Here is a 22,175-nt window from a genome sequence, read left to right on the forward strand (position 1 = left end):
TTAAAACCGTCAGATTTTGTGAGAACTCACTTACTATCACAAGGACGGCATGGGGAAGCCACCTCTATGATCTAATCACCCACATCAGGTCCCTCCCTCGACACATGGGGGTTACAATTCGATATGAGATTTGGGAGGAGACACTGAGCCAAACCATATCACGCTGTTACTCCAGCATGGCTGCCACTATGTATAAGAACACCACCCCACCTAAACACCTACCTCTCCATCTACCCACCCACGCATCCATGTGTCCTTCCACCACCCATGCACTCATTCATTCACCAACTTTTAATGAGCACCTACTATGTGCCAGGCACTTTGCAAGGCACAGACGGTATAGCAGCAAACAAGAGGGACCTGGTCTCTTTCCTTATGAAATTCACATTCAAGTGAGGAAGAATTGTAATGGCTCATGGTTATTGATAGCTTACCCTGTGCCAGGTGCTAGATGCTTTCCAGGTCTTATTTACTATTTGCCACAAGTCTGTTACCGTCCCCATATATAGATCAGGAAACTGAGGCTCCAGGAATTGGTGTGATTTTGCAAGCTCACTCCACTGATAAAGGGCAGAGCTGAACTTAGAATCCGGGGTTGCTGGGCTCCAGCGGGTATGTTTACGGGGGTTCTGAGATCTCCCTCCCAGGAGGGAGCAACTTTGGGAACAGGAGCCAGTTTCAGGAGAGAGAAAATGGATGGGACTGTGAGGCTGGCTCCAATGTCTTCCCTCAGCCCTCTGGAGCTCTCATGTTGACATGGTGGCCAGTGAGAGATGGATCTATCAAGGAGTATCTCTGCCAGGCCCCGTGGGGGCCCGGGCCCTGCACCCCAGTCACTTCATATCCAATTTACCCAAGACCCTGCCTCAGAGTGGGTCATTGAGGCCACAAGTGCCAACTCTGGCTGGAGGACTTCCTACAGGAGCATTAAATGCTGGACAGAGGCCAAGGTCCTGGTACAAAGGTATACAGCAGCTGGAGCTAACATTGGCCTTCTATGCCAGTTCCCTGACCATTAAATCTGTGTACACAGGAAGAGGAGGATCGGGAAGGGTGGCGTCTGTGCAGGCGGCGGTGTTATTACAGCCCAGATGTCCACAGCTGCTGGGAAGCTTGGTGGGTCACTCTGTGGGCTCCAGGTTTGAATCCTGGCATGCCACTTAATATCTTGGGCAACTTAACCTCCCCGAGGCTCTGTTCTCTCATCTACAAAACAGGGGGATATAAATAAGTACTCCAGAGAATCGTTGGGAAGATTCAGTGAGGTGCTGCTTGTAAAGTGCGTGGATCAGTGCCCAGATGGAGTGCTGTCGTTCCTATTACTATTAGAGGTTCTCTTGAACAGCTCTAAGAAACCACCAAGGCAGGAAGAACCCCATTAATAAAAAGAAGGGACTTTCTGATAATTGGGAAAGTAATCACTGCGCATGAATTCCCTTCCAGGACTTTTAAAAACAGAGATGCTGTCTCACCACGTTGACCAGGCTGACCTTGAACTCCTGGCTTCAAGTGATCTTTAAGCCTTGACCTCCCAACATGCTCTGATTTCAAGCCTGAGCCACTGTGTCCATGCCCAGTCAGGACTCTTTTCTTTTCTCTTTTATTTTCTTTCTTTCTCTCTCTTTCCTTCGTTCCTTCTTTGTTTTTCTTTATTGCTTTCTTGCTTTTCCTTTCCCTTTTTTCTCTTTTCTCTTTCCTTTCCCTTCCTTCCCTTCCCTTCCTCCTCTCCCCTCCCCTCCTCCTCTCCTCCCTCCCTCCTCCCTCCTCTCTCTCTCTCCCTCCCTCCCTCTCTCTCTCTCTCTCTCCTCCCCCTCTCTCTCTCTCTCTCTCTTTCTCTCTTTCTCTCTTTCTTTCTTTCTTTCTTTCTTCAGGGTCTTGCTCTGTGGCCTAGGCTGGAGTGCGGTGGCAAGAGCTCGGCTGACTGCAACTTCCACCTCCCAAGTTCAGGTGATTTTCTTGACTCAGCCTCCTGAGTAGCTAGGATTACAGGGGTGTGCCAGCACGCCCAGCTAACTTTTGTATTTTTAGTAGAGATGGAGTTTCACCATGTTGGTCAGGCTGGTCTCGAACTCCTGACCTCAGATGATCCACCCGCCTTGGCCTCCCAAAATGCTAGGATTGTAGGCGTGAGCCATTGTGCCAGGTCAGGACTCTCTTTTGGATAAAAATGTTTTCTGTGACTCAACCCTTCTTTCAGTTCCTTGAATGCCCCAAATTTCTCACCAGCTGCACCTGCTGTGTCCACCACTGGGGGCACTCTCTTCGCTCTACCTGGCCAACTTCTACTCATTCCTTAGGGCACTTTGTTTTGTTTTTTTTGCTCGTTTGTTTTTGGACTGACTCCCTGTCTCTCCACAACCCTGACTAGGTTGGGTCTCCTCATGTGTCCCCTTCACAGGCCTTGCTATCAAGCGGAGAACTGACAACCTGGAAGAATGGTTAAAAAGTAGCAGCTCTGGGATCACGTCTGACCTGGGTTCAAATCCCACAGTCGCCCACCGTGTGTCTCCAGGCAAGCTCACTTCTCCGAACCTCCATCTCCTCACCTGTAAACTGGGGCTGCGCCAGGAGTTCCCAATCCTAGGGTGATTGTGTGGATTAGAATGACACCAATTACCCAAAGGACACTGAACACAGTGCCTGGCATATCGTAAGCATTTGTTGAAGAGTTGTTTTATTTATTTATTTATTTTAATTTTTGAGACAGGGTCTCGTTCTGTTGCCCAGGCTGGAGTGCAGTGATGTGATCTCAGCTCAATATAACCTCTGCCTCTTGGAGTCAAGCAATTCTCGTGCCTCAGCCTCCTAAGTGGCTGAGATTACAGTATTTTTAGTAGAGACGAGGTTTCACCATGTTGGCCAGACTGGTCTCGAACTCCTGACCTCAAGTGAGCTGCCCACCTTGTCCTCTCAAAGTGCTAGGATTACAGGTGTGAGCCATGGTGCCCAGCCGAGTTGTTTTATTTTTTATCATCATAATGATAATGAATTCGATATTTGTGAGGACAGCTCTGTGGGGCCTGTTTTCTCTGGCAGGCTGTGAAGAGGACAAGGACTCTGTTTTGTTCACTGCTGTATTTGTGTTGCCTAGAACAGTGCCTGGCACGTAGTAGGTGCTCCATAAACACATGTGGAATCGAGAAATAGGCACTGGCCTGCCTGAAGACAGAGGGTGCCCAAGGTTCTCTCTAAGCCTAGGAAACTTATGATTTTTTATTTTTAAGAGATAGGATCTGGCTCTGTTACCCAGGTTGGACTGCAGTGGCATCTTCTTGTTTTTATTTTTAATTAATTATATTTTATTAGCCTTGACTTGAAACTCAAGTGGCGCCTTCTCAGCCCACTGCAGCCTCGAGCTCCTGGGCTCAAGCAATTCTCCCACCTCTGCTTCCTAAGCAACTCAGACCACAGGCATGTGCCACCACGTCTGGCTAATTAAAAAAAAAAATTATTTTTTTTTAGAAGTGGGATCTTGCGATGTTGCCCAGGCTGTTCTCCAATTCCTGGCCTCAAGGGATCCTTCTGTCTTGGCCTCTCAAAGTGTTGTTATTACAGGCCACTGCACCTGGCCAAAAGTTTACGAAGTTTGAATCTTAGTTGCTGCAAAAGGATGAAAGCAAATGGAAAGACAGAGAGGAGGAGAAAGAGAATGAAGGAAGGAAAGAAAGAAAAGAAAAAAAGAATAAGGAAGAGAAATGAAAGAAGGAAAAGTAATAAAGAGAGAAAGGACGGAAGAAAGGGGAGAAAGAAAAAGGAGAGAAAGGAGAAGAAAGGAAAGGAAGGAAAGGAAAAGTGGAAGGGAACAAAAGAGAGAAAGAGAACTGCCCGTCTGCTGAGGCCAGCTGTGCGCTCAGGGGCCACCTACTTGAAGGGGCTAGCATTGCAGATGGTGACGGCGGGGAAGTCCATGGTCTTGAAGCCTACGGAGAGGGAGACGCTGACCTCCCAGCTCAAGTAGGTCCTGATGAAGATGCCCCACTGCCAGCAGACGAGAGCAGTGAAGAGCAGGGTGAGCAGGAACCACATGGCTTTCTTCTTGGGCCCCTCGCAGATGATACGCTTGGGGCCGTGGGTGTTGGTGTTATCGCAGTACCACACCAGCAGCTCCTTGTACGTGTAGCCGGGGCCCTTCTGCAGCCGGTGCAGGCACTTCAGCAGGTACTTCTTCACGTGCATGGTGGCACCTGCAGAGAGGCATGGGGACGCACATCAGTTGGGACACCAGCCTTGCCTGCGACGATGTCCCAGTCACGTGCAGGAACTGGGCGGCAGCACATCCCCGTTCTTCCTCCCTCTTTACCTTCCTTCCTCCCTCCCTCCGTTTTTACCTTCTTTTCTTCCTTCCTTTGGCTATCCATCATCAATCCATCCATCTAATCAACCAAAATGCATTTATTGAATGCCTACTATATGCCAGGCACTCAAATGGTCCTTCTGGACTCAGTGAGCAAAATGGACAAGGTTTTTTGCCCTTTGGGAGTTCATAACCTAGTGAACAAGTGACTTAAACTCTCAACTCAGGTTCTCTGTGCATAAAATGTGGTATAGCAAGTCCTCACACAGCATCGTTTTGTTCAATGCTTCATTGCCAACGTTGATGAAAAAGAAAGTAGATTCCCAGCCAGGGCCACGGTCTATATGGAGTTTACATGTCCTCCCCATGATGTGTCTGCATGGTGCCAGGTGAGTGAGTGTGACTGTGTGTGAGTGCTCTGCAATGGAACGTGTCCTGTCTAGGATGGGTTCCCGCCTGTGGCCTGAGCTGCAGAGATAGGCTCTGGCCACTATGACCTTGAACTGAATAAGTGGGTAAATAATGATCTTGTTTTTATTAATCTTTCTTTTTCTTTTTTGAGATAGGGTCTCACACTCTTACCCAGGCTGGAGTGCAGTGGTGCAATCATGGCTCACTGCAATCTCTACCTCTTAGGCTCAAGTGATCCTCCCACCTCAACCTCCTAAGTAGCTGGGATTACAGGCATGCACCACCATACCGGTGAAGTTTTTTTTTGTTTTTTTGTTTTTTTGTTTTTAAAGACAAGAGTCTGGCTCTGTCACCAGGCTGGAGTGCAGTGTTGTGATCTCGGCTCACTGCAACCTCTGCCTCCCTGGTTCAAGCGATTCTTCTGCCTCAGCCTCCCGAGTAGCTGGGACTATAGACACGTGTCACCACGCCCAGCTAATTTTTGTATTTTTAGTACACCATGTTGGCCAGGATGGTGTCAATCTCTTGACCTCATGATCTGCCCGCCTTGGCCTCCCAAAGTGCTGGGATTTTGGGCATGAGCCACCGTGCTGGGCTGAATTTTTGTATTTTTAGTAGAGTCGGGTTTCATAATGTTGCCCAAGCTGGTCTCAAACTCCTGAGCTCAAGTGATCCCCCCACCTCAGCATTCCAAAGTGCTGGCATTACAGGCGTGAACCTCCGCACCCGGTCTTAATCTTTCTTAAATGTATGTATAACTCATATTTATTTCAATGTTTAATATTAGAAGCATTTTGGTCTTTACTTAGAAATTTGGTGACTTTTTTTTGTGACCAGAAATAGGCCTAGGAGCTTAACTCTTGTTGATATCAATTAGACTATGGTGAAATTGATTTCACTATACATCGTTTCACCTAGAGTTGCAGTTCCCAAGAACATATCAACGATGTTAAGTGAAGACTTACTGTAATAATTACATCTAACTTACAGGATTGCTGAGAGGGTGAAATTCGGGGACGAACAAAAAGTGCTATGTACTGAGCCTAGCACAGACCAAGTCCTCAGTATACCAGTTTCCATTGTCACTAGCTGTCAGTGGGTAAGACAGATGTTAAGCAAAGAATCCATCAAAAATGCAGAGCTATGAAACATGACAGGAAAGACTGGGACCCCATGCCCTGAGATGCTAGAGGCATTAAAGGGTGGTGGTTTAGAATAAAGATTCTGTAACCAAATTTTCTGGCCTTTTGTTTGTTTGTTTGAGACAGGGTCTCACTCTATCACCCAGGCTGGAGTGCAGCGGCATGATCATGGCTCACTGCAACCTCGAACTCCTGGCAAATGTCTGGCTTTGACTCTCAGCACTGCTGCTTTCTAGCTGTGTGACTTTGAGCAAATCTCCTTCTCAGTCGTTCAGTTTCCTCATCCATACAATGGGGATAATCACAGCTTCCGCCTGACAACGGTGTCATGGAGGCTGGCTGCATGGAAATATGGAGAGGGTGGATTCATGCCTGGCACCTAAGTGTCAGCGATTTTTATTAGAAAATGGACGCCTGACCAGGTCTGAGAGTCCTTGGAGAAAGAAAGAAAAAAGAAAAAAAAAGGTGTTCTGTGGATATGAATTAGAACGGGGTGAGGTTGTGTCCAGAGCATTGAGGTTGGAGGGTATGGGTCATGAGGAGGAATGCCAGAGCTTTCTGAGACTCTGTTTCCCATAGGCATGAGGGGGTAGGATTCTTGTGAAGACCACCAGGTACTTGTTACAGCACATGGGGTATCTAAGGACATTCCTGCTTCCCCCTCCCTTCTCTTGACACAGAGCAGGAATCTGCAGTAGGAGCATCCCAGCTGTATTCCTCGAGCCCCAGTTGTATTTGATCTTCAAGGTCCAGCCCAAAGGCCACCTCCTCCATGAAGCTCTCCTGACTCCAGGCTGGACCCTCACTCTGTTCTGAGAGCCTTTCCCTTCTAGGGGCACCATGCTGGGCAGTGTGGTTCCTATGTGCCCAGCATCCTCTTCCCTTTGCTCTGATGTTTCAGGTGAAGGTATCTTGCTGTCCCCTTCATCTCATTTGGTGTGAGTTGCCAGGCTGATCTCTCCTCTTAGCTCTGGGAGATGTGCATATGACCCAGACTGGAACATTAGGACTCAATTCTATCAGTTTAAATTGGAATAACTAATGGAGAGACCCCACTTTTAACTAAGCCTACTAAGCTGAGTTGGAGAGAAATTTCTGACATCACATTTGAACACTTGGATCCAGCCATGCCTGAAGCCATTAATTCCTGGCCTCATCAGATATGGGAACCAACATATTTTCTTACTTATGCATATTCAAATCGGATGCCTGACATTTGCACCTATAAGAAGCTTAACAGTAAAATAGACCCTTGTTTTATACTGTGTTCTAGTTTCTTGTGCCTGTGGCTTCTCCCAGGAGATCGAAAGTCCCCTGAGGATAGCAGCTCTATATCCCTGACAAGGCCCAGCACTCCATCGAATATCCAGATGTTAAATCTGCCCAAGCATGTTCACTCCTGATCCAATTATCTGACACAGTAACATCTCTCACCTTCCTTCCCCAAAAGGGGTCTTGTCCAACTTTTTTTTTCTCTCTCTTTCTAACTCTATGTGCCTGCGCAGGCCATCATGGCTTTAAGAGGATGTTCATAGACTAACCCCACTCCCAACTTTCCCCAGAAGGTCTATTCCCTGCTCTAAAATAATAAAGTAGTAACAGTTATTATAATAACAACTACAAGGGCAACATCGAAGTACTAAATGTTTGCCATGACCCAGGCATGTGTAAAGAACCACGGCTTCGTCTGCCTTGTATAGTCTAACACCCTAAAGCCACACAGGTGAACATCACATTAGGTTCCCATAGGTAGTCGTAGAAGAAACAAAGGCCTCTAGAATGTCTCCTTTTTTCTATTCTCATGTAATTATTCTGATTTAGTCAAGGAGAAAATCTTGTGTCCAAAATTCGTAGGTTCTTGGTCTCGCTGACTTAAAGAATGAAGTCACGGACAGTAGCGGTAAGTATTATAGATCTTAAAGTTGGTGTGTCCGGAGTTTGTTCCTTCAGATGTTCAGATCTGTCCGCAGTTTCTTCTTTCTGGTGGGTTTGTGATCTCGCTGACTTCAGGAGTGAAGCTGCAAACCTTCGTGGTGAGTGTTACAGCTCATAAAGTCTAGGTGTTAATCCAAAGAGTAAACAGTGGCAAGATTTATTGCAAAGAGTGAAAACACAACAAATGCGGAAAGTAGTCCCAGCGGGTTGCCTCTGTCTGCCTCTCGGCCGCTTTATTCCCCTATCTGACCCCACCCACATCCGGCTGATTGGTCCACTTTACAGAGAACTGATTGGTCTATTTTACAGAGAGCTGATTGGTCCATTTTACAGAGAACTGATTGGTCCATTTTGACAGGGTGCTGATTGGTGTGTTTACAATCCCTGAGCTAGACACGGAGTGCTGATTGGTGCATTTACAATCCTTTAGCTAGACACAGAGTTCTAGACAGAAGAGTTCTCCAAGTCCCCACTAGATTAGCTAGATACAGAGTACTGATTGGTGTATTTACAAACCTTGAGCTAGACACATGGTGCTGATTGGTGTATTTACAATCCCTCAGCTAGACATAAAGGTTCTCCAAGTCCCCACTAGACCCAGGAGCCCAGCTGGCTTCACCTAGTGGATGCGGCAACAAGGCCACAGGTGGAGCTGTCTGCCAATCCAGTGCCATCCGTCCGCACTCCTCAGCCCTTGGGTGGTTGAGCAGGCGCCATGGAGCAGGGGGCGGTGCTCATCGGGGAAGCTCGGGCCGCACAGCAGCCCATGGCACGGGGGAGAGGCTCAGGCATGGCAGGCTGCGCGTCCCGAGCCCTGCCCCATGGGGAGGCAGCTGAGGCCAGGCAAGAATTTGAGCGTAGCGCCCGTGGGCCAGCACTGCTGGGGGACCCAGCGCACCCTCTGCAGCTGCTGGCCTGGGTGCTAAGCCCTTCACTGGCTGGCTACTCCGAGTGAGGGGCCCACCAACCCCACGCCTACATGGAACTCACACTGGCGTCCACAGGCACCTCTCCCTCCACACTTCCCTGCAAGCAGAGGGGGCTGGATCTGGCCTAGGCCAGCCCAGAGAGGGGCTCCCACAGTGCAGCAGCGGGCTGAAGGGCCTCTCAAGCGTGGCCAGAGTGGGTGCCGAGGCCGAGGAGGTGCTGAGAGTGAGGGCCGCCAACACGTTGTCACCTCTCAGTCTCAGGTTGGTACTAACAGGTCCTAACACCTCTCCAACCCTTCTAATCTCCAGGTTTAACGATGAGGCCTCAGGCTCAGACAACAGTATCTAGTTAGAATGGGCAATACTCTGTTTTCACAGAATGTTTCACATAAGTAATGTTTTACATAAGTAAAATGTTTTACATAATGTTTTACATAAGTAAAATGTTTTACATAAAGTTTTACATATGTAATGTTTTACATAAGTAAAACGTTTTACATATGTAATGTTTTACATAAGTAAAACGTTTTACTTATGTAAAACGTTTTAAGAGCCACCTTCTACTTATGGCAAGAGGTACTGACTTTTGCTTTATGTTCATAAATGTGCTTAAGTAAAAAAAGGGAAATTGATTTAAAGAAAAATGTTTAAACAGTATTATCTGTAGCAAAAGTTTTTACAAAAACTAGGCAAATAGCAGAAGTGTGTTGAGTATTGGCTGAGCGTCAAACTAGTCTGGCCCCTTGGGTCATTAGCCAAATAAAAGTAAGTGCTGCAAACAACTTTATGATGTTCTGGTCAGATTTCACCCCCAAGGTGATAGATGGTCTGTGTTTGGAATGTATACACCGTTTATGGAGAAGAGATTGAATCAGCGTACAGCTTAACCCAATCCAAGCAAGTCAAGTAGAGACTGAGTCCATGTGTGCATGCAGAAAGAGACACACCAATTGTCATGCTTCAGTGTCACAGGTTGCTGACTATACATTGGCCCTGAACTCATGGCAAATGTTCCTGGTAGTAAATGCAAAAACAATAAGTGTGGGAAACTATTTCAGTTTTCTTTCTTTCTTTCTTTCTTTTTTTTTGAGACGGAGTTTTGCTCTTGTTGCCCAGGCTACAAGTGCAATGGCGCGATCTTGGCTTATTGCAACCTTCACCTCCTGGATTCAAGCAATTCTCCTGCTTCAGCCTCCTGAGTAGCTAGGGTTACAGGCATGCGCCACCATGCCCAGCTAATTTTGTATTATTAGTAGAGACGGGGTTTCTCCATGTTGGTTAGGCTAGTCTCAAACTCCCAACCTCAGGTGATCTGCCCGCCTCAGCCTCCCAAAGTGCTGGGATTACAGGCATGAGCCACTGCGCCTGGCCCTGTTTCGGTTTTCTTATGAGACAAAACATCTGCTCACTCTCAGGGGCAATTTTTTTCCTGAGATTGGATCATATAGCCCAGAGTCCTTGTGATAATTGGGAGCACAGCCCTGTGTGTGCCTCTACTTACTGTTTTGACAAAAGACACATAAATGCTATTCATATGTCCAATTCTTAACATCCCCCTTCTGAATAAGAGGTTGCGAAAGGCTGACTCATCAGCTGTATGGGGTGTGCAAAACATCTTTGTTGTTCTTAGCACAGTATTGCTTTTGTTTGTTTGGTTGGTTTTTTTTGAGACAGAGTCTTGCTCTGTTGTCCAGGCTGGAGTGCAGTGGCATGATCTTAGCTCACTGCAACTTCTTTCTCCTGGGTTCAAGTGATTCTCTTGCCTCAGGCTCCCCAGTGGCTGGCATTACAGGTGTGTGCCACCATGCCCAGCTAATTTTTGTGTTTTCAGTAGAGACGGGTTTCACCATGTTGACCAGGCTGGTCTCCAACTCCTGACCTCTAGTGATCCGCCCACCTTAGCCTCCCAAAATGCTGTCACAGGCGTGAGCCACCGTGCCTGGCCCAGTATTGCTTTTTGTTTGCTCAGGCTGGAGTGCTGTGGCAAGATCATGGTTCACTGCAGCCTTGACTTCCTGCACTCAAGTGATCCTCCCACCTTGGCCTGCTGAGTAACTGGGACCACAGGTGCACACCACCATGCCTAACTAATTTATTTTATTTTATTTTATTTTTTGTAGAAACCAGGATGGTGGGGGTGGGGAGGGGTGGTCTCACTATGTTGTCCAGGCTGGTCTCAAACTTCTGGGCTCAAGCAATCCTCCTGCCTCGGCCTCCCAAAGTGTTGGGATTACAGGTGTGAGCCACCATGCCCAGCACAATTCCTCCTTTTAATTAACAGTTTCAGTGAGATACAGTTCACATGTCATATAATCCATCCATTTAAAGTGTAGAATTCACTGGATTTCAGTATATTCACATTGTTCAACTATCATCACAATCAATTTTAAAACATCTTTATTTCCCCTAAAGAAAACTCCATGCCCATTAGGAGTTATTTCTCATTCCTCTCTCCACCCTCCTCCCCACCATCAGGAACCACTTATGTATTCTCTTTCTCTCTAGATTTACCTATTTTGGATGTTTCATATAAACCAAGCTTTTCCATCCTGTGGCTCGCAGGCCACAGGCAGCCCAGGATGGCTTTGAATGTGGCCCAACGCAAATTCATAAACTTTCTTAAAACACTATGAGATTTTTTTTTTTCTTAGCTCATCAGCTATTGTTAGTGTTAGTCCACTTTATGAGTGGCCCAAGACAATTCTTCTTCTTCCAGTGTGGTCCAGGGAAGCCAAAAGATTGGACACTCCTAATAAAAGCAGAATTGCAGACTGGGCACAGCGGCTCATGCCTGTAATTCCAGCCATTTGGGAGGGTGAAGTGGGCAGGTCGCTTGAGGTCAAGAGTTCAAGGCCAGCCTGGCCAACATAGTGAAACCCCGTCTCTACTAAAAATACAAAATTAGCTGGGCGTGGTGGTGCGTGCCTGTAATTCCTGCTACTTGGGAGGCTGAGGCCGGAGAATTGCTTGATCTCAGGAGGTAGAGTTTGCAGTGAGCAGAGATCGTGCCACTGAACTCCAGCCTGGGTGAGAAGAGTGAAACTCAGTCTCGACAAACAAACAAAAAATGGAATTTCACAATATGCGGTCTTTTCTGACTGGCTTCTTTTACTTAGTGTGTTTTCAAGGTATGTTGCAGCATGTATTAGTGCTTCATTTCTTTCTATTGCTAAATAATATCCCATGTTATGTTGAGACTACATTTTATTTATCCATTCATCAGTTGATGGATAGTTTGGTTGTTTTTACTTTTTGGCTGTTATGATAATACTGCTGTGAATGATCATGTATAAGTTTTGTGTAGAAATAGGTTTCATTTCTCTTCGGTATATACCTAGAAGTGGTCTCGAACTCCTGACCTGGGTCCGATGGTAATTCTGTGTTTAACGTTTTGAGGAATTGCAAGACTGTTTTCCAAAATGGCTGCACTACTTAACAATTTCACCCGTTGTATAAGGGTTCTAATTTCTCCATATCCTCTCCAAAACTTATTATCCATTTTTAAAAAATGATTACAGCTACCTTAGTGGGGTGTAAAGTGATATCTTATGTTGGTTTCAATTTGCATTTTCCTGATAGCTAATGATGTTGAACATCTTCTCATAGGCTTATATATTGGCCATTAGATCCATTATATGGCCACTATGTCTTCTTGGGAGAAATGTCTATTCAGATCCTTCACCATTTTTTAACTGGGCTATTTATCTTTTTAGTACTGAGTTGCAAGAGTTATTTATATATTCTGTACACAAGTCCCTTATCAGGCGGGACTTGCAAACATTTTCTTTCCTTCTCTGTGTGTGGTCTTTTTATTTTTTTGATGGTGTCCTTTGAAGAACAAAAGTTTTTAAGTTTGATGATGCCAAATTTATCTATATTTCTTTTTTGTGTGTGTGTGCGTTGGTTTCATATCTAAGACTCTATTGCCTAATGCAAGGTCCTGAAGATTTGTTTCTATGTTTTACTCTAAGGATTTTATAGTTCCAACTCTATATTTAGGTCTTTGATTCATTTTGAATTAATTTATGTATGTAGTGTGAGATAGGAATACAACTTCATTGTTTTTCTTGTAGACATCCACTTGTCCCAGCACCCAGACTATTCTTTCTCCCATTTAATTGTCTTGGCACCTTGTCTGATTTTTAATCATTTAAATGAAAAGAAAGTTGAAATAAATGGAGAGCTATACCATGCTCATGGATTAGAAGACTCGATATGGTTAAGATGTCAATTAACCTCTAGAGTCAACTCACTCTTAATCTCTAGAGTCTACTCAATTTCAACCAAAATCCCAGCAGAATTTTTGTAGACATTGACAAACTGATTCTAAAATTTATGTGGAAAAGCAAAAGAGCTAAAACAGCAAAAACAAAACAGAATCAGACACACATGCACGTGTACACGTGCACACACATACACACGTCAAAACAAAATTTTTAAAAACTTACGAAGAATAAAAACAAGTTGAAAGACATTTCTATGTGATATCAACACTTACTGTAAGTTGCATTTATCAGGACAGTATGGTATTGGTGTAATGATAGATCTACCGATCATTGGATTAGGGAGCTCTGATAGACCTACAAATTTGCCAAGGTAATTCAATGAAGAAAGTGTATTATTGGCCGGGCATGGTGGCTCACACCTGTACTTCCAGTTCTTTGGGCCAACAAAGTACTGGGATCACTTGAGCCCAGGAGTTTGAGACCAGCCTGGGCAACACAGTGAGAACCTGTCTCTATTTAAAAGAAAGATTAAAATGTAAAAAAAAAAAAAAAAAAAAAAAAGTGTAATTTTTTTCAACAAGAAATGCTTAAACAAATAGTTGTCCATATTTTTTTGAAGGGAATCTTAACTCCTACCCCACACTATATGCAAAAACTAACTTCAAATGGTTCATAGACCTAATAAACTATAAAACACCCAGAAGAAAGCATAGAAGAAAATCTGAAAACCTTAGGTGCAAAATCTTCTAGGACACTAAAATATGCAAAGAATTAAAATCTGCTTTTCAGATAGGACACTAAAATCATGAATCATAAAAAACTTATAAATTGTACTTTATTAGAATTAAAATCTGCTTTTCAAAAGACATGGTTGAGAGAACGAGACAGCAAGCTCCTGGGAGAAAATACTTGAAATACATATATCTGACAAAGAATTTCTATGCAGGATATATAAAGAACTCTTACAACTAAATAATAAGACAAACAGTTCAGCAAAAAATGGGCCAATGATTTGAATAGACAACATAAAAGAGGAAATATGAATGGCCCATAAGCACACGAAAAAATGCTCACCATCATTAGTCACTGGAGAAATGCAGATCAAAACCACGATGAGATATCACTTCACACCCACTACAAGGACTGATAGTATCTAGTGTTGGTGAGGATATGTAGCAACTGGAATTCTCCTACACAGCTGGTTGGAATGCAAAATGGTACAGTCACTTTGGAAGGCAATTTGATATCGTTTCTTATAAAGTTGCCGGACGCGGTGGCTCACACTTGTAATCCCAGCACTTTGGGAAGTCAAGGTGGGTGGATCACTTGACGTCAGGAGTTTGAGACCCTGTAGCCAACATGGAGAAACCCTGTCTTTACTAAAATACAAAAAAATTAGCTGGGAGTGGTGCCACATGCCTGTAATCCCAGCTAGTTGGGAGGCTGAGACAGGAGAATCGCTTGAACCAGGAGGTGGAGGTTGCAGTGAGCCGAGATTGTGCCATTGAACTCCAGCCTGGGTGACAGAGTGAGACTCCATCTCAGAATAATAATAATAATAATAATAAAGTTAAGGAGGCCAGGTGCAGTGGCTCATGCCTGTAATCCCAGCACTTTCAGAGGCCAAGCCAGGAGAATTGCTTGAGTCCGGGAGTTTGAGGCCAGCCTTGGCAACATAGTAAGACCCTGTCTCTATATTTAAAAAAAAAGTTAAATGGACACTTATCATATGACCCAGCAATTCCACTTTTACTTATCCAGGAGAAAAACATACGTTCACACACAGACTTGTACATATATGCTCACTTATTCATAATAGCCCTCACCTAGAAGCAATCTGCACATCCACCAACAGGGGAAGAAATAAATAAATTACGGCATATCCATAATGGGATTCCGTTCAACAATAAAAGGGAACCAACTATTGATACATAAAACATGGACGTATATAAAAAATATGTTGAGTAAAAAGCTAAACACATAAGAATACATACTATAGAATTCCATTATATGAACCCCTAGAAAAGATGAATTAATCTATTGTGACAGAAAGCAGATCAGTAAGTATCTGGGCCTTGGGTGAGTTGGGTTGACTAAAAGTTGTACAGGGAGCCTTTTGGAGATGATGAAAATATTCTGGATCCTGAATGGGATGGTGGTTCATTAAATGCATACACTCGTGAAAACTCATCAAACAATATACTTAAAATGGATGCATTCTATTATATGTAAATATTGTCTCAGTATTAAGTTTTAACAAAAGACTTTAATCCATTGCCATTTCAAAATGATGAGATTTTGCATTTTTTTAAAATGTGGATTTTCTTCATCTTTTGAAAAGTCAGAAAGATGTGACAGTTGTCCCCGCGTGACCATGTTCTGCTAGAGTTGACTAGCAGCTGCTCTCCTTGGATGGCTAACGTGTTCCCAGTTCACCCCGATTCTTCCCATTCCATGCTGTCTTATACCCAGCCCTCTTTACTCATTTTCATTAGCTGCTCTGGCTCATGTGGACATCAGACTTTGTGACTCCTATAAATTGCAGGTCAGATTCTTTCATTAAAATCCCCTATACTTATTTTTGTAGCAAAACCTCAATTATCCAAGATTACCGGGGAATATGGTTTCTGCTAACTGGATTTTTAAAGTTAATTGAAGGTTAACCTGAAAGTGGATTTGACTCTGGGTATTGAAAAATCTTGCATGTTTCTGCCTCTGCAAAGGCAACCAGAGGACATGACTGACTCTTTATTCTCAAGCACCTGGCCAGGTGTAGGAGCCACAGGTGAGGTTTAGTGTCCAGGCCAGAAAAATGAAGAAGAGTTTTTAGGGGAGCTGTCAGGATCTCTAGAGCAGCCAGGGCATACTTTGGACACAATTTCTATTTATAAATTCAAATATTATGTGCATTTCCAGCACCAAGATTTTGGTCTCTAAATACCATTCTTGACTAAAAGAACCAGGGCTTCTTAGAAAAATGGTTGCTACCAGCTTTGGTGCAGGAAATGTATAAAATGAGCCTTTCTCTTTTTAAATTTTTATTTATTATTATTATTATTATCATTTTTGACACAGGGTCTCACTCTGTCATCCAGGCTGAAGTGCAGTGGCACAATCACAGCTCACTGCAGCCTCAGCGTTCTGGACTCCAGCTATCCTCCCACCTCAGCCTCCTAAGTAGCTGGGACTGCAGGTGCACACCACCGTGCCTAGCTAATTTTTGTTATTTTTTTTATTTTTTGGTAGAAATGGGGTTTCGCCATGTTGCCCAGCTGGTCTTCAACTCCTGGGTTCAAGTGATCCTCCTGCCTTGGCCTCCCAAAGTGCTGGGATTACAGGTATGAGCCACTGTGCCTGGCCTATATGTTTTAAATGTTTAAATATTAACCATCTGGTACTTTAAAGAATTTTGCTGATCTCTGATTTACTATGTGATATATATTTGCACTAAATAAGAGGAAACCTGGGGCCAAGCACAGTGGCTCAAGCCTGTAATCTTCTAGCACTTTGGGAGGCTGAGGCAGGTTGATCACCTGAGGTCAGGAGTTCGAGACCAGCCTGGCCAACATGGTGAAACTCTGTCTCTACTAAAAATATAAAAATTAGCCGGGCATGATGATGGGTGCCTGTAATCCCAGCTACTCAGAGGCTGAGGCAGGAGAATCACTTGAACCTGGTAGGGAGGCGGAGGTTGCAGTGAGCCGAGATCACACCACTGCACTCCAGCCTGGACGACAAGAATGAAACCCCATCCCCCACCGAAAAAAAAAAAAAAAGAAGAAGGAAGGAAGAAGAGAAGAGAAGAGATGGAAAAGGAAAGGAAACCTGGCCACACGTGGTGGCTCATGCCTGTAATCCCAGTGCTTTGGGAGACTGAAGCAGGAGGATCCCTGGAGTCCAAGAGTTTGAAACCAGCCCAGGTAACATATTAAGAGCCTCACCTCTACAAAAAACCTACAAAATTAGCTGAGTGTGGTGGCATGTGCCTGTGGTCTCAGCTACTAGGGATGCTGAGGTGGGAGGATTGCTTGAGCCCAGGAATTGGAGGTTGCAATGAGCTATGATGGTATCATTGCAAGTTTAGCCTGGGTGACAGAGCAAGACACTGTCTAGAAAATAATAAATAAGTAGTAAAAAGAAATATTTCAAATGGGTATTTCATATAAATATTTATAAACTTGATTTTGTTATTTCCCTCTAACTACCTGCTAATTTGAAGTTTTCCTAAGCATTGATCATTTGTATTTTTGCATTTTTTGCTAAATCCATGTAGCACTTGTATCATTATTTACTTAATAGATAACACCACATCATCTCACTTTTTTATTTTTGGCTAAAATAAACTCAACTTCCTCCTAGGCACTACTGTGAATTCAAAGCCATATTACACCTATGAAATAACAGGTTTGATGTGCTGAGCCATTTTTTCCTAATGCACATTAACATACTTTCTTAACTGTTCAGAAAAAGGTTCCTGTGAGAATCATTAAAAAAAAAAAATCATCTTGGCCAGGTGCAGTGGCTCACACCTGTAATCCCAGCATTTTGGGAGGCTGAGGTAGGTGGATCACAAGGTCGAGAGATCGAGACCATTCTGGCCAACATGGTGAAACCCTGTCTCTACTAAAAATACAAAAATTAGCTGGGCATGGTGGCACACGCCTGTGGTCTCAGCTACTTGGGAGGCTGAGGCAGGAGAATCGCTTGAACCCGGGAGGTGGAGGCTGCAGTGAGCCGAGATCGTGCCATTGCACTCCAACCTAGAGACAGAGCAAGATTCCGTCAAAAAAAAAAAAAAAAAAAAAATTCATCTTGTTTACCACCCTTTGGGAAATGCCCTGTTAATTGTCTTTTATGGGCTGAAGCATGTAATGGTCCAAGGACATACGTTCTCTTTCAAGGCATTTCCTGCTGTGGCTTCATGCAGTTCTTTTAAGTATATTGGGATAGGCATAATTATGCCCATTACACAGAGAACTGAGAGCACAGAGGGACTCAGAGGGACTTACCCACGGTCATGGTGAGTCAATGGGCAGGTCTGAAAATAGAAACTAGATTGCCTGGCTTCCGGCCACCTCTCACCTACTCGCTCAGACGGGACACCTGACACCTTGCACCTGTTCTAGTGGGTGCTGGGGAAATGTGAAGTGGAGCAATGCAGCTGGCTGTGTCCTCCGTGTGCACCTATGAATCTCCTTTGCCCAATGCTGTGGTTCCCCTGACATCTAGGGGTGCTCCCAGAAAGCCAAACTCAGCATGACTAATGGAGACAATAGAAAAAGTGGCTTCCTCCACAACCCTCTAAGAGGGGGAGACATAAAAATCTTATTTGAGCTGATCAGAGACAGTGGATGTTGTCAACATATATAGTTAAGTGAGAGCAAAGAAAGGGTAGAACAGTATATAAAGCCCACATGCATTTATGTTAAAAAAATATATATATACAGGCTGGGCATGGTGGCTCACGCCTGTAATCCCAGCACTTTGGGAGGCTGAGGCAGGTGGATCACCTGAGGTCAGGAGTTCGAGACTAGTCTGGCCAACATGGCAAAACCCTGTCTCCACTAAAAATAAAAATATTAGCTGGACATGATGGCGTACAACTGTAATCCCAGCTATTGGGAGGCTGAGGCAGGAGAATTGCTTGAACTTGGGAGGCGGAGGTTGCAGTGAGCTAAGCCCACCCTCCAGAGAGAGACTCCGTCTAAAATAATAATAATAATAATAATAATAATAATAATAACAACAACAACAATATAGGCAGGCTGGCACGGTGGCTCACTCCTGTAATCCCAGCACTTTGGGAGGCTGAGGCAGGAGGATCTTTGAGCCCACAAGTTTGAGGCCAGCTTAGGCAACATAGAGGTATTTCCTTGTGTCTGTGCAGTCCTTCTACCAGGTCACACAAGAAAGTAGTAATATGAGTTGCCCTCAAGAAAGGAACTGAGTGACTGGGGGAACAGGCAGAACAGGAGACATAAAAAAAAATTTACTCCTCTTGCACCTTTTGAATGTTGCAGCATATCAATGTTTAATCTATTTATTCAGTCAGCAAATACTGATTAATCATTCATTGTGTACTCCGCACCGTTCTAGGTGCTGGGCATTTATCAGTGAACAAAACAGGCAATGAATCCCTGCCTTTGTGTAGCTTACATGTCCACAGGAAAGAGAAAAAAAAATATTGAAAAGAGCAATTAAAATTTTAAATGTGGACTGATTGGAGTTAGATCCAAAAAATTTGTAGAGCAGTGATTAGATTTGCAAAGATTGAACTGTTCCATAATACTAAGTATGGGCCGAGCTCTGGGGGAAAAAAACATGTTTATGTGCTGATAGGGTTGAAATTGGTGCAGTCGTTTGGACAGCAATCTGGCAGTCCCTGCTACATTTAAAATGTGACAGTCCATGACTCCACAGTTCCACTTCATGTAGTAAGTGTGCTTTGGTGCTGCATGCACGCACGTGTGCACAGTTTAAGGATGCTGATTGCAACGCCGTAATACTCTCAAATGGGAAACACCTTCACCACTTATAATGAGAAGGTTGCAGAGGAGTGGATGGGGTGCAAACAGCTGCACCACAGGAACTGTGGAAGCAAAGCAAGGAAGAACAACTGCTGCAGGTTAAGGCAGGACTAGGGCAGTCCGGACGGGTGTGCCTCAGGGTTTCAGGTGAGCTGAAGTGTTGACGTTCTAGACCTCTGGGCGGCTGGAGCACCCCTGCCCCCCATTGCCTGCCCTCCTCTGCAACTGGTCACGTGCTACCTTGTCTCTTTACTGTAGTGTGAATTCGGTGCATACAGTATGCACGTATATACTCCATGACTCGAAAAAGGCTGGAAAACACTGGTTTAGAAACACTTTATCATTCATTCCAGCTCTGAAATGTTAAGATTTTACAGCAATGTCATGCTGATGTCAACTCTTGAGTTTTCCGGGGTGGGTCACGGAGGTTCACTGTAAGGCAGTGTCGAGGTGGTGGCCACACTCCCACACCATGTGGAGATGTCCTCTGGGGTCGCCGCCCCACGTGTTGGGTGGTGTCTGGGGGATGTGGCTGTGCACGCTGTTGGGGGCATGGTGGTGGCTGTCCCACGGTTTCATTCCATGGTGTGGCAATGGCAGAGTCACCCTCTCATTCTGTGGGGCAGGGAGCACCCTTACGTGGTAATGAGTCATTCCCATCCACATCGCAGGCAAGCACAGCCCATCTGGGCGTTAAGGACCTGAATGTGGGCCAGGCGCGGTGGCTCAAGCCTGTAATCCCAGCACTTTGGGAGGCCGAGACGGGCGGATCACGAGGTCAGGAGATCGAGACCATGCTGGCTGACACGGTGAAACCCCGTCTCTACTACAAAATATAAAAAACTAGCCGGGCGAGGTGGCGGGCGCCTGTAGTCCCAGCTACTCGGGAGGCTGAGGCAGGAGAATAGCGTGAACCCGGGAGGCGGAGCTTGCAGTGAGCCAAGATCCGGCCACTGCACTCCAGCCTGGGCGGCAGAGCGAGACTCCATCTCAAAAAAAAAAAAAAAAAAAAAAAGGACCTGGATGTGGCTAGCATTCCCATTCAAGGGCAAACAGGGTAGGGTTTGGGAATTAGGCCCCAGGCAGGGTCTGGTTCTGCCATCTCCTTGAGGAAGGGGCTCAATCCATGACATAAATAGGTTGGTCTCTCTGAGTCTTTATTTTTAAATTTTAATTTAATTTTTAAATTAGAGATGGGGTCTTGCTGTATTGCCCAGGCTGGTCTCAAACTCCTGGGCTCAAGCAGTTCCCCCACCTTGACCTCCCAAAGTGCTGGGATTACAAGTGCGAGCTATTGCATCCAGCCATGAGCCTTAATTTTATAATCTGCAAATGGGAATAGTAGTACCTGTGCCTTCTAGGTTGTTGTCAGGATTCAATAAGATAAGGCGTGGGAAGCAGTTTGCACAGTGCCTGTCACAAAGTAAGTGTTCATAAACGGCAACTATTGTTACTTTTAAAAATTATTATTCTTGTTATTAACATTTTATGGAAGGTGTAGAATTATTCAAAATGGCCCTGGGTGTTTACCATGGGTGGTTGGAGCTGTCATTCACAGAGAAATGGCCAAGTGGAGAAGAGGTCTCCAGGCTCTGCTTCTCGTGGGACTGTGTCACTCCCTGGCAGCGAAATCCCACACTCCCCAAGGTCTCTAGTTGTCCCAGATTCCCCAATGGCTGGCAGCTGGCTTTCCCAGACAACTGCAAATAGCTGCACCTAAACCCAGCCTGCCTGGCCCTGGTGGCCATCTATGCTTCAGTAATAAGGCCACTTTCTTTCTTTTTCTTTTTTCTTTTGAGACCAAATCTCACTCTGTTGCCCAGGCTGGAGTGCAATGGGGCGATCTCGGCTCACTGCAACCTCTGCCCCCCGGGTTCAAGTGATTCTCCTGCCTCGACCTCCCGAATAGCTGGGATTACAGGCACCTGCTGCCACGTCCGGCTGTTTTTGTATTTTTAGTAGAGACAGGGTTTCGCCATTTTGGCCAGGCTGGTCTTGAACTCCTGACCTCATAATCCACTGCCTTGACCTCCCAAAGTGCTGAGATTACAGGCATGAGACACCGCACCCAGCCAACAAGGTCACTTCCTACACTTGGCTCCTATGAAGGAAGACCCGTGAGACTGGGGTCACCCCACTAGGATGGAATCCTCACCATGTCAGCAGGTGCCCTGGCCCTGGCAGTGCCTATCTGTGGGATTACAGGGAGCCTAGGAGACAAAAAACATCTCTGCCAGGCATGGTGGCTCATGCCTGTAATCTTAGCACCATGGGAAGCCGAAGCAGGAGGATCACTTGAGCTTAGGAGTTCGAGATCAGCCTGGCAACATAGTGAGATCCCGTCTCTACAAAAAAATAAAAAATGAGGCCAGGTGCTGTGCTTCACTCCTGTAATTCCAGCACTTTGGGAGGCCGAGGCAGGTGGATTACCTGAGTTTAGGAGTTCAAGACCAGCCTGATCAACATGGTGAAACCTTGTCTCGGCTAAATATACAAAGGCACCTGTAATCCCAGCTACTCGGGAGAGTGAGATTCCGTATCAAAAAAAAAAAAAAAAAAAAAGAGCTGGGCATGGTGGCATGTGCCTGTGGTCCCAGCTGCTCAGGAGGCTGAACTGGGAGGATCATCTGAGCCCAAGAGATTGAGGCTGCAGTGAGCTGTGATTGCACCACTGCAGTCTAGCCTGGGCAATAGAGCAGGACCCTGTCTCT

The 22,175-nt window shown here is 45.1% G+C and overlaps 1 protein-coding gene across 2 annotated transcripts in view; it reads right to left on the reverse strand.

The window, feature by feature from the left end:
• Positions 1-22,175, reverse strand: part of SCNN1B (sodium channel epithelial 1 subunit beta) — an 89,252-nt gene that overhangs the window by 31,935 nt on the left and 35,142 nt on the right. For both annotated transcript variants that reach the window (XM_050773831.1, XM_050773832.1), the window contains exon 2: positions 3,866-4,184. In XM_050773831.1, coding sequence (XP_050629788.1) covers positions 3,866-4,176 — 311 coding nt within the window. In that variant the 5' untranslated portion in view covers positions 4,177-4,184. The remainder of the gene's footprint in view (positions 1-3,865; positions 4,185-22,175) is intronic.

The sequence above is a fragment of the Macaca thibetana genome, chromosome 20, assembly GCF_024542745.1.
Source record: "Macaca thibetana thibetana isolate TM-01 chromosome 20, ASM2454274v1, whole genome shotgun sequence".
Taxonomy (NCBI): domain Eukaryota; kingdom Metazoa; phylum Chordata; class Mammalia; order Primates; family Cercopithecidae; genus Macaca; species Macaca thibetana.